This window comes from Poecilia latipinna, unplaced genomic scaffold (genome assembly GCF_001443285.1).
Source record: "Poecilia latipinna isolate Pla-1442-1.1 unplaced genomic scaffold, P_latipinna-1.0 Scaffold1280, whole genome shotgun sequence".
Taxonomy (NCBI): domain Eukaryota; kingdom Metazoa; phylum Chordata; class Actinopteri; order Cyprinodontiformes; family Poeciliidae; genus Poecilia; species Poecilia latipinna.
Window position 1 is genome coordinate 154144 of NW_015113896.1, and position 12454 is coordinate 166597.

A 12454-nucleotide genomic window follows, 5' to 3' on the forward strand; every position below is an offset into this window, starting at 1 on the left:
TTTTTTTTTTCAACAGGCCCTTTTTTTTTTTTTTTTAAAAAAAAAAAAAAAAAAAAAAAAAAAAAAACCCCCACAAAAAAAAAAAAAAAAAGCAATTCTTTTTTTATCTTTTGCTTTTTGACAACAGGCCCTTTTTTTTTTTTTTTTAAAAAAAAAAAAAAAAAAAAAAAAAAAAAAAAATTGAGACCCCTCAATTTCAGACAGAAAATTTCTGAATGTGGGGAGATATGTTTTTATTTGGAAGTCCTAAAATGTACCATAAAGTAACCTGAATTATCTTCAGATTTCTATATAGTAGATTTACACCTTCACCCACCACTTTGTCCATAAATTAAAGTTACAAAGGATGGCAGGTGAGCTACTAGATAAGACAACCCCTTCAACAAGCTGATAATTGGGAGCCTAGCTTGACTATAAATAATAGTCAATTATTAATTAGGGCAGTTATTAATGAAACCAGTAATTCAGATCAAATTCGGGCAGCACCGCACTATAAGAAGAAAATAGATGAAAAAGTTGTTCAAACATCCATGTGCACACATGATGAATCCATGAATGTACCAGGGGAACACTGCAAAGATGTAAAATCTTGGCCAGTATTTTTGGTCTAGTTTTTAAGTGCAAACATCTCAGTACACTTGAAATTATACAAACCTAACTTACAAGTAACTTTGCAGCAAGAAATACTAACTTGGTTTACGTCAGTCATTTCTTAGTTTTGATGAGAAATACTAAGCGAAATAATCTGCCGGTGGAACAAGACATTTTGCCTGTGAGTTAAAAGTTGTTGAGGAAAGGATGCATCTAAAAGTTGCAGGACAGCAGCTCTTGAGGACTGGATTTGGACATCCCTGCTTTGGAGTAGTTGTAAGTTTTTAGTAAGAACGTCTATAAAGTTAAGCATAAAACTGCTTTGGCATTTTCTTTCTTTTTTCAGCAGTGAACATGCAAACTCCACATAGAATGACCCCAGGCTGGGATTCAAACCAAGGACATTCCTGCTGCGAGGGAACGGTCCTATTTCTCAACTAATCTTCTGTTAACACTTTAAACTTAAATAAAAATATATTCATGTAGAAGAAATGATACATAAAACTGATGTCACCTAGATTTCCTGTCAACGAAAGAAGAAAAAAAAAGTTGTGTTCATAAGGTCAAAGACCAAGAGAAGGACTATAAGAAAAAAAATTATGATATTAAAGCTGAAACAAAGAAAGTTGTGTCATTTATCTAGATGAGCAGCATGGTGTTAACTAGAGGAAGCAGTCATTTCTCTGCGATGGCACCCTCTGAACTCAAAAGATGAGTCATCATCGACCGAAGAAACTTAAAGGGCAAATTACATTCACGCATGGTCTGGCAGAGCAGCATGACAGTCCTTGGTGAGACACAAACTTGGCTTCAGTCATTCAAAAGTTTGGCAGTTTCTGTCTCGCAGGTGTCCTCTGTTCAGCTGCATATTTCACTCTGCGTGTTGCCTAACCAACACCCCTGTGCAATTGTGGCAAATGTGTGAGCATGTGCATGTGTCTCCTTGGGAGTGTGATGCATGTATGAGTCCACATATATGCTTTCTGAGCCTGGTGCCTCAGAGGTAAGCCTGTTGTAGCCCGTAACGTTTCCTTTCTCCGTCTGCCCAGCTTTTGCCTCTGTGGCTTCTTAACGGATGGGGGAACAATGTGCTCTCCTGTCCCTCCTCAGCACGACAACGCACCCCAGTGACAAAACAAGGGTTAAAGGCCAGCGCAGAGCCCTGAGCCAGCACCACAGCAACACTCTGATAAAGTTTATTTGTTGCCTCCCTTGTGTGAAAGTTCACAGCACTGGGAAAAATATTTGCCTGCGACTTTCATTACATCATCCACCATGACATGCAGAACAAAAACCACTTTGATCAATGCGTCTTCCATGAATATCACAGAGACTCTTCGTTTTAATGATGCAGGGGGAAAAGTGTGATGATGTAAATATGATTTTTAAGATGACCCTTTTATGAATTACATTTGTTTTGATGTAGTCTTTGTGATTGCGGAGCAGAGTGATGTAATATTTTCTTGATTAGTGTTATGGATTAGTGAGAATTATATGACAAATGAATACAGGGGGACTTAATGAATGTAAAGAAGAAAGAAAACAATATGTGATTTCAAATTTGCTTTACCAATTACTTTTCTGAATAATACTCTCCTTGTCAGTTTAAGTGCCATTAGATGACTTCTACCGACAGCTGGTCGCACTGGATTTTATTTAGGAGTATCTAATTAGAATGGGCTCAATACAAGGACGAGACTTTTCAGGTTTATTTGTAAAAGATGTTGAAAACATCATTTCATTTTCTTCAACCTTCACACCTTATGTGTTACTTTTTGTCCATCTGTTGCATGAAATTCCAATAAACTGCAGTGAAATGTGTGGTTTTATAAGCTAACCAGATATGAAAAAAAAAACTTCAGTGGGTATGAATACTTTGGCACAGTACTGTCACTGAACAAGAACGGAGGCACTAGTTCAGACTCCAAGTTCGGAAAAGCATCCTCAAACCTAGTGTGCCGTGTTACGCGTTAGCGATACAAGCGTGTCAAAGAGAGACTACATCAAAGATGAAGCTGAGAATAAAACCACATCCTGCGGTGGCCTTAATCCTTCAACACCTGCGATTTGAAGCGCGCTCCTTTGATGTTGCTGGTTCAGCTGGAGAGAGAAAGAGACTTGATAGGCAGAGAGAGAAATGGGTCAATAATGGGCTCTCGTTTAACACAGGGATGAACTCAAAGCAAGTTAAAATCACAGACTGGTTCTGATGGGACCTGAACCCTCCGCAGAGATGTGTATTCTGCAATATTTACTGCTCCACATCGTTGATGGAGTAACACCAAATGAACATCAGGGGAGGTTTGGAGGAAGTAAGTGCACACAATTTGAAAGCCAGAAGCATTTGCCTGAGAGCTCTGCTCGTTTTTTCTGAACACGCCGTTTACATGAGGCACAACTCTTTGGAGCAGATACTCCAGACAAACATCTCTGCTGTTCCTCATCTGGCAGAAAGGTCATTCAAACCTTATGCTTAGCTATTGTTAATGGTTTTGCTGTGATATACCATATAAAATATATTTAGAATTTTTTTTCCATAAAAATTTTACAAATAATATTTGAACTAAAATTTTACAAATACTTAAGTTTTAGTAAAAAGAAAAACAGCTAAAACTTCTATGATATCTTTCAAAATGTTACAGATTTTACTTAACATGGAAAATAACTAAAACAGGACCCACAATTTAAAGCTATATAAAGTTTTCTAGCAGCACCGACAACTGGGCATTCTCGAATAGTCGTGACCAACACACAATGAAACAATATCCCTGGAACAGAACTGAGATGAATGAGCCAATGGCAGCCAGCTCTGTCACCGCGGGGCATTTTCTCTGTCCAGCAGGACTGAACTTGAAAGGACAAAATAAGCACAAGAGGCAACAAAGGAGAAAAAAGGGGACATGTCCTACAGTTGAGAACTCGTGAATAATTTCTGGGCATCAAAAGACACTGGAAACACTGGAAAAGCTAGAATGGCAGGAAAAAAAAAAGCCAGAGATGCCCAGTGGCATCATAAATGTTTGATCAAGAGCACAGCAAATTAATGACTCTTCTTTATGAGGATTTTTAATAAGCCACAGATCAAGGATCACAGCAAATTCACACAGGCGTTTAGTTTATTAGCTTATAAATGTATAATAGCGGACAATCAGGATGAATATTAAAACAGATGGACGGCAAAATATAGTCACTAGAAATTTGTTTCAAACTTATCTGATATCCACCATTTTACTGTTGGGAGAAATAAGAAATTATTTTTGTTTTACTCAGCAAAACCTTTTAAAAGACTAAAAACAGAAAAAAAAGGCATCGTTTACAAGTTACAAACTATAAAAAAAAAATCCCTGATATTAAGTAAAATACACAATAGGCCGATCTCACATCAATGCACTGATTGATTTATAGACCAGTTTCAAGAGTGTATGTACAACTTTGAAGGTCGCACAGGATTGTGTGTGGGTGTGTTTATGAAATTTAACTACACACAAATGTCCTTGGTGTGATGCATCATTCTGGCAAAACCCTGTGATAGGAAAGGCAGTCGCAATTGTCATATTAGAGCAATAAATGCTTCACCCACTGATAGGAGCAACTGTGACCCAGATTAAACCTCCGTGGCTGCACCACCAGCCCGTCCCTCTCCTCTTTGTTCTGAAACAACCCTGACGGAGGGTGAGACATGAGAATCTGGGTGCGGCTTCACTGTTGTCATGGTAGCAGAGTTTTCGCCCAGTGTGGCGTTGAAAATCACAGGCACTGAAATTTTGCAGGCATCATGCAAAACAGAGTGAACACAGCGATCTACAGATTTTTGGCAGCTTCTTTGTCTTTGTGCATCTATGTCATGTAGAAATTACAGTGGCTAAAGTAGTGATATTCTCTCCATCCAGCCAAAGTTCAGACAAACAGCCTACCAGCCTGCCACAGCGTAGTTATAAGGCAGTGGTGCTGATTCTTGTGAAGACAGGATTCTTGTGAAATTCAGTGCTACATGACATACTTGTACGTTATAGTGAAAATCATTTGTGGGTGCAGTTATTTTAATGCCTAACCTTCAGACAACCCCACTAAACAAGACACTGACCAGAAAGCAGGGGTGCTGATTATTACACATGTCTTTTTAATATGTGGAATAAGTTTACATAATCAAATACAATAAAAGTAAAAATAAATAAATAAATAAAAAGAATTAAGGTATAGTAAAGCAAACTAAAGGCTTCAGTGCATCCAAAAATGTTATAGAAACATTATTCCTTGAAACCTTTACAGGATGGCATGTCTCCTAAATAACATCTGTGTTTTTAAATGTTCAAGCCTTAATATAGTTAATGCAGCATTAGGGAGATTACTGAATTAATCTTCTTTCCATCTTTAATAATTCATTGCCATTAATGTGAAAAAACACGGATAAAAGCCATGTTCAAAGCTGGCTGGTTAACTAAGACATACATTGCAAACAGTGCCATCTCGTGATGAAAAACTGCTACTGACACACAAAAGAAAAAAAATAAATAAAGGAGAAAAAAAACTGAATAAAAAGATGAGAGCCATGCTGTAGGCATATCAAAAAGGCACTCTCAGCAGTGTCTAAAATTAAAACACAAAACGAATTATTTAGCGTTTAAGAGTGCTATTGACGTAATAAAGAAACAGAGAGGTAATTTGGAAAAGTAAACATAAAAGGGCTGAAATATTCAAGAGATTTATGAGTGAGACATTTTCAGTTTTCATAAAATTGTTATGAGGTAGTATAATACCTCCTTAAAAAGCATTCAGGTTTGTGCTGAGACATTTTTATCTCACTTTTTGCACATTCAAGGATAATGCTTGAGGAAATAATGAACACACTAATTATTCTATTATGGTGTTATGATTTTGAAGGTGTTATAAAAATGCTGTAGGGCTCTGGGAAATTGTGCAAAAAGAACCCAACTAACCCAACTTCATCTATCAACTAGGACAAAGACTGGGGTATGCTTTGTTATTTTCTTTTATTTTGTTGATTAACTTTTCTGTTCTATTTTGTTCATATGTTTATTTTCTATTTTGGTTTGTTTGGGATCAATGATGTCTTTAATGATTTATGTTTTGATATGTCTGTAAATATTAGGTGTCATAATTATAAATCTACGTCAAACCATTCAACTCTGTATTCTTGATTTTCTTTCAAAGCGCCTGGAGCCACTTGGTCTAAAGTGGCGTTTATGGCTATATTTGTACATTTGAGGTCAATAAGAATGATGATTTTAAAAAAAGTTAAATAAAAATAAAATAGGATATTTGTCATTAAACTTTTGCCATAATCAATCATTTTACTTTATAATAGAAAACTCATATGCACATTATGTATTTTATAGCAAAACGAAAGCAGCCGCCGTTGAAGGTCGTCTGACAAGGGACATTTCCGAACTCTTCCTAAGGCACCTGAATGCAACACTGTTCAGCGCCGAACCGCAGATAGCTTGATGCTAGCGCTCAGTTACCGCTGGATATTGAGCACACTAGCCGAATCAAAAGATTAAAGAATGAAGATAGGCATTACAAATTGGTAATAGCTTCAAAACTACACGAGAAAACTTTGTAGGATTTATCTTTAAAGGAAGAGAAGCCATGTTTAGCAGTAAGACTGCCTGGTTTTCGAGCAGTGTGCCGCAAGATCGCCTTGACTTTTGGAGTAAGTTAACTCTTTTCAACTTTATCCAAGTAACATCCGCTTGAGGCATAAGCCGGCAAACATTCTCATATTTGAACGTCTTTAGCTTGTTATTTACACTAACTAGGAAAATAAAGCATCTGAAAAAAGGAATAATGATAATTTATTTTTGCTTTCAAATCATTTCTAAAACATTTTCTTTCTTATTATTTTAAAATTTAACATCAAAATTGACGTTTTTGTCTGATTAGAATTGCGGAATGTGCAGTTGTCAATTCTGTTTGTTTATTTTTGAAATGATTGCATTACAAGCTTCACGAAAGCAGTTATAACACACGATATTAAATAGGCAAAAAGGAGCATTTCAACAAAAAATCTGAACATGGATAACCAAAGGTAAAACTCTCAGTAATTCAAGCTGTTAGCATATTTTAGACAAGTGTATTTTCAATAGTTCCCCCCTCAGCCCCTCCCCCCCCCAAAAAGCCTGAAAGAATAGAAAAATTACAAAGCAATGCCTTCCTCTTCACTGTTTTGGTTTAATCCAGAAAGGCACCATGACACAGACTATAAGTCAAACTAGCCACTGTCCTGTCCTGTAAAGACGTTGAGCTGCTCTGATGGCTTGGACAACTTCTTCACCTCTTTCAGCATTCACAGGCTGAAGTCAGGCTTCACACGTCAACACCAGCTCATCTGCTGGAAAGTGACGCTGTTGCTTCAGAGAAGAAGAAGGAGCAGCCCTGGACGTGCAGGCGGGACAGGTGCTGAAGACATTGAAGTCACCTGCTATCGTTTTAAAGATGAAAAATGATAAATGAGGGGTTTTGACTGCTGCTGTTTCCCATCATACCTCTACGAAGTGGATACCTAAACAGTCCTCCATACAGACTTGACACAGAGACATCTAACCAATCTAACCAATGCAGTTTTTAAATAACGTAAAAAGGTCGTTCGATAAGCTTTGTTGTGCTTTACTTAAAGAAACTGACAATCACAGATCTTCCGCCTTGAAGTCCGGAATACTTTGTGTGTTTGACCCAGTCTGCTTTATGCATTTCATCCATCAACATTCTAATACCGTGGTAGATGGAAGAAACATTCAACAAATCTTAGTCTTTACTGACATTAGCTGAATCATAGGAGATAATTATGTTGAAGAACAAATCTGTTGCTTTAGATTTTTCAAAACGTCTGACTTCGGAAAGAAAAATATGACTGGTTGAAGTTGTGTGATCAACCAGCTCCAACTGGTTGGAGTTGGAGTTGGAGGTTCTTCAAGAACCTCCAACTCTTCAAATATGATTAAAACAGCTTCGAACCTATAAATTTTTTTTTTTTTTTTTTTTTTTTTTTTTTTTTTTTGGAAGAGTACAATTAAGAATACTGTGTAGAAATGACACTGCAATTACATGACTGGTTGGAGGTTCCAAACCTCATCTCCGAATAAACTGACCTGCAGCATCATTTATCGAAGTGGGAAAATCCTTCTGCGCCATTTTCATCCAAGATGTGTCCTTCATCTCTGTTCACATTCCTCTCCAAAACCTAGACTTTGAAGAACTCTAAGAAGGAATACATATAGTTGATGAAATATTTATTCTGGTCAGTCTGCAACTTATTTTGTGGCTGGATCTACAGTGCATAGGTTATCGGTTGAAAATTATGGCCGACTGATTTCTTTAAATCTTATATTTCTTGCAGTGGCGGAAGGTGGGAGCATCGTAGATTGGAGGCAGGCAGACTACCTCTTCAGTGAAGATGCAACATGTCCCGACACGCTGGGGTGAGCAAGAAGACAAATACAAGCTATTGTCCTGGGGATCTACTTGTAAATTTCCACAATTGTGTTAAAGCTGGAAATATGTGTTTAGTTTAGTTTTTTTTTTTTTTTTTTTTCCCCCAGGATATTTGAGAGCGACAATTACATCTCGAAAAAGGTCACTGTTTTTCACAGCTTGTTCCTGTCCACCTGTGAAAAGCGGCAAAGTGTGAAATCAGTGTCCATCGGCCATTATGTGCTGCCTCCAGCTTCTGTGCAGGATGGTGACACACTGATTTTCTTCTTTCTTAACATCAAAGAACCTAGTGTTTGCTGTAAAAATCAAAAGTAGCTGTTTTCAATCATACCCAAAGGGCTAAATGTTTTATTTATAACTCACTGTGTTTCTTTTGTGATTCAAGAGGTGAGAGAAGTGGTTGGTAGGTTGATTTGGGAACATGAGGACGAAGAAACCATTGTGCAGGTAACAAAACCGGGCAACCAGAATTAAAAAAGGGGGTAGATCATGTTGGAAGTAGGTCATCTAGGTTCCCCCCCCACTTGTTTCACAGGAGGAAGAAAAGTCTTTCTGCCTGCCAGACGTCCCTCATAGCGAGCAAGACGCAAGAGAAAGCATGTAAGTTTAACATTTTGATTTTAATGAAATTGTTTGTGATTTTACCATTTTTGGTCTTTAACTGGTAAAATAAATCGACTTCTCTCTGCTTTGTTGTCAGATCTGAGGAATCAGACATGGACTCAGCAGAGGGCGAAGCTCACCTATGTGACCATTTTAGAAGCCCAGTTAGTTTTGTGGCCCCGGGTAAACGGCTTAACATGCAGACAGACTGCTCTGTCTCTGCAGAGTACATCAGCATAGAGACTCTTCAGAAATATTCTGGTGATCTGCATGATGTGCATCCTGGGGTTTTCAGATGTTCAAAATGTAAAGACTGCCTTTGTTTGGGGCAAAAATATGCCAAGGCACACTAAGAAAGGGGGAAAAAATAATAATTACAGAAACAATGGCAGTCTTATTTTGTATTTCTGGTATATAATAGCATCTTTAATTTGTCTGTGTTTAATTTCAGTTTGTAACATGAAGGCTGCCACATAATTTGTACCTCTGGTTTTTCAATGAAAGAGTTGATGCAGATATATTTGTTTTTCTGTATTTGAAATAAAATATGGAACATTGTTATTGCACACCAACATATATCCTGCAAGTACTTGCTTAATTTTACTTATGGTTTATGTTCTTATGTTTCCTTAAAATGTTTAGCTTAAGCCCACAGATTTAATGTAAACTATAACTTAATGGTGCTACCAACTACTGTATTATCATTTTTCAATAACATTGCATGAACATGTTTGTATTTGCACAAAGAGTAAAGGTGGGTATTAACTTATATTTAATTAATGTTTTAGAAAAAAAGTAAACTTTTGTAAGTTTTATGGCACCATGCTTTCGATTTCTATTTGAATACTACTATTTTTAAGTACTGCTACTCTCATTTGCATGAAATGTCTGGATACTCTCCCCACGTTTAATAACTTCACAAAATGAACAAACATATTTTGACCAAAAATACACCAGACACACCACTGTATGTTACAGTGGGGTTTGTTGTTTGTGCACAAGCTTCGTTGTTCTCATGTTATTTTCTATCCACTGAGCCTGTTGTATCATTTGGAGCTAAAAAAAATAATAAATAAAAGATACTGTAAAAAGTAGACAGTCACTGGAATACTGTCCTAACAATATACACATTGTCTGCTGTAAGAATGTTTCTTTCTTTTGTCTAAATTTATTATTTTTGCGGTTATTATCTGTTTGATGACATTTCCAAATTTTAAATCAGAAGCTAAGAATAGTAACTCAATTGTGTAACCTTTTAACAGAATACTTTTTAAAAATATATTTTAGTAATTTCTTGGAGTAGTGATATTCGTAAAGCAAAACGTTTGCTCACCTCTGACTAACTAAAACATTTGAACCATCTTAATTCAACTCCACTGACACGCGTCATCTTTACGCGCTGCGTTGCTCAGGAACGGATATTGTAAAAAATTAAGGCATTATAGTTATTATAAAACGAATAAAGAAATAAGCCCACATTTTAATATCTAGCGTGGGGTGTCATCAAAAACAAAACAAAAAATCGTATTTCCTGCTGATGGACTCGAGTTTTATGATTTGTGTTGAAGGCGTGCTCAGGTAGGTAGGTAATAAAATAACATCACTTTAATGGCATGAATTTAGTTAACCACTAATGCTAATGTATTTATACAAAATCAAAAATATTTATATATCTTTTAATATGTTAAATATTTCAAGACTGCAGCAAAATGTCTTGGTAGCGACTACCTCGTCCACCCCTGTTCCCTGGCAAATGGTTCATTCCGCGGCTTTTCGACCAATCCAAGACTGTGTTTTGGTTCCGGCCCGCTTCCAGTTCCCTGACCCATTTGTACCATAACTCTGGCGAGCAGAGCACAGGTTGCACAGTTCTTTGGACTCGGGTTGTTTTTCTGCCTTCACTGTCTATCATGGCTGAGGAAAATGCGTCCGTAGTGTTGTATGCTAAGGGAGACCTCAGGATTGTAAGAAACCGAACACAAACTTTCACCGAAAATGTTACAGTTACCAATTGTGCAAAATTAACTGACAGATTATTGTGTCTTTAACAGGAAAACCGTCCAATTCCCGAGCCAGGACCTAATGGTAAACAGGAGCACATGTTCTCAGATGCTGTCTATACATGTACTTTGCCATTATAAGCAGTGAGTTAATCCAATGCAATAATCAATCTAACGTTGAATCCCTTAATGCTCCCTGAATAGCTTGAGCTACTCTGTTTATCATCTATGGACATATTTTGAGCTGCTTAATCATAGATCTTTGAAATTATGTCAAGGTTTGATATAATAAATTCCTGCTTTATAAGTTGAAAGTCTGGTCCCACCCCAAAAAAACAATATTGATCAGTCAAAAATAGATTTAAAGCCACGAAGAGATCTGGTATCAAATTAGTCAGAAGGAAATAATGTGTGTCCTCTTAGTCCTTTTTGTCTTGTTTGGTGTTTAGATGTGCTGCTCCAGATGCACTCAGTGGGAATCTGTGGATCAGATGTGCACTACTGGCAGCATGGCCGAATTGGGGACTTTGTGCTGAAAAAACCAATGGTGCTGGGCCACGAAGCTGCAGGGCGAGTGGTGAAGGTCGGATCAGCAGTCACGCACCTTAAACCAGGTGAAGCTGCATTAATGTTTCGCCTGGAAACATTAATGCAGCAACAGCTTTTTCTGTTGCTGCTCCTGTTTTATAGAATAACTTACCTTACCAGATTAGATCTGCCCACAGCCTGGATCATTTTAAATCACTTCTTAAAACTCATTTATACTCTTTGGCATTTAATTGATGTATTGTTTTGTGCTCTGTTTTGTCATTTGTGTTATCGTTCTTGTACAGCACTTTGGTGCAGTTTTATACCTGTTTTAAAGTGCTATATAAATAAATTTGACATTGACATTTGACATAATGCAAAGCCATGAGTCACATGACATAAAGGCACTGTTTGCTCTCCAAATTAAACATATTGTACATTTCTGTTTAACACTACATCTTAAATTGATGCTTTTTAAAAATAGATATTTATAATCCTAACAATCTGTAAAATCTTTACTGCTCTTCAAACAACAGGTTTATCTTTTATTGGGTGCTCTTATCAATTTATGCATTGATAGCTACATGACAAGTGAAATTGTAACTTTCCAGGCGATAGGGTGGCCATTGAGCCTGGTGTGCCCCGCGACATGGATGAGTTCTTCAAAAGAGGACAGTACAACTTGTCCCCCACCATCTTCTTCTGTGCCACGCCGCCCGACGATGGAAACCTGTGCAGATATTACACACACAACGCCAACTTCTGCTACAAGTATTTGCAGATATTACACACACAACGCCAACTTCTGCTACAAGTATTTGCTTTTTCATTGTTGCAAAACCTTGCATCAAAGATTACCTCATAAATGATCAGTAGCTGACTCTGTTGCCTAATCTCTGCATATCCTGTCAGTCTCATCTGTTTCTGTGTGTCTGCACAAGGTTGCCTGATAACATCACATTTGAGGAGGGTGCGCTCATCGAACCTCTCTCTGTGGGGATTCATGCCTGTCGCCGGGCCGGCGTCACCCTCGGCAGCACCGTACTCATCTGTGGTGCAGGTAAAATTGAGCACGAATCATTATCATTGCAAACTTTTGTAGTAAAATTCCATCGATGAGAAACTGCAGCAGAATGTTGCGAATGATGTAAACTGGCCGTCCCAACATGCCTTTTGGGACGGTTAAGAGTCTTATTACCACACCCAGGCAACAAAAGTTAGCAGACGTAAACGTTGAACCTTAAAATACTGCAGGGGGCTTTTTCTTCAATGTTAAAGAA

The 12454-nt window shown here is 37.5% G+C and overlaps 2 protein-coding genes across 2 annotated transcripts in view; both read left to right on the forward strand.

The window, feature by feature from the left end:
* The first annotated feature begins 6023 nt into the window (after positions 1-6023).
* terb2 (telomere repeat binding bouquet formation protein 2) lies at positions 6024-9222 on the forward strand. Its single transcript, XM_015054812.1, has 6 exons — positions 6024-6265; positions 7949-8030; positions 8151-8290; positions 8429-8490; positions 8579-8643; positions 8744-9222. Exons 1-6 carry the CDS (start codon positions 6202-6204, stop codon positions 8997-8999), a joined length of 669 nt encoding a protein of 222 aa, XP_014910298.1. The 5' UTR covers positions 6024-6201; the 3' UTR covers positions 9000-9222.
* A 1216-nt stretch (positions 9223-10438) lies between these two features.
* sord (sorbitol dehydrogenase) overlaps positions 10439-12454 on the forward strand; it is a 7672-nt gene continuing 5656 nt past the window's right edge. The window contains exons 1-5 of the mRNA XM_015054826.1: positions 10439-10610; positions 10698-10731; positions 11096-11260; positions 11786-11945; positions 12116-12234. Coding sequence (XP_014910312.1) covers positions 10557-10610; positions 10698-10731; positions 11096-11260; positions 11786-11945; positions 12116-12234 — 532 coding nt within the window. The 5' untranslated portion in view covers positions 10439-10556. The remainder of the gene's footprint in view (positions 10611-10697; positions 10732-11095; positions 11261-11785; positions 11946-12115; positions 12235-12454) is intronic.

Coding starts and splice junctions, on each gene's coding strand:
- terb2 (XM_015054812.1), top strand. CDS start 6,202: ATGTTTAGCAGTAAGACTGCCTGGTTTTCGAGCAGTGTGCCGCAAGAT. Junction 8,291..8,428: donor TCCAGCTTCTGTGCAGGATG/GTGACACACTGA, acceptor TTGTGATTCAAG/AGGTGAGAGAAGTGGTTGGT. Junction 8,644..8,743: donor CAAGACGCAAGAGAAAGCAT/GTAAGTTTAACA, acceptor CTTTGTTGTCAG/ATCTGAGGAATCAGACATGG.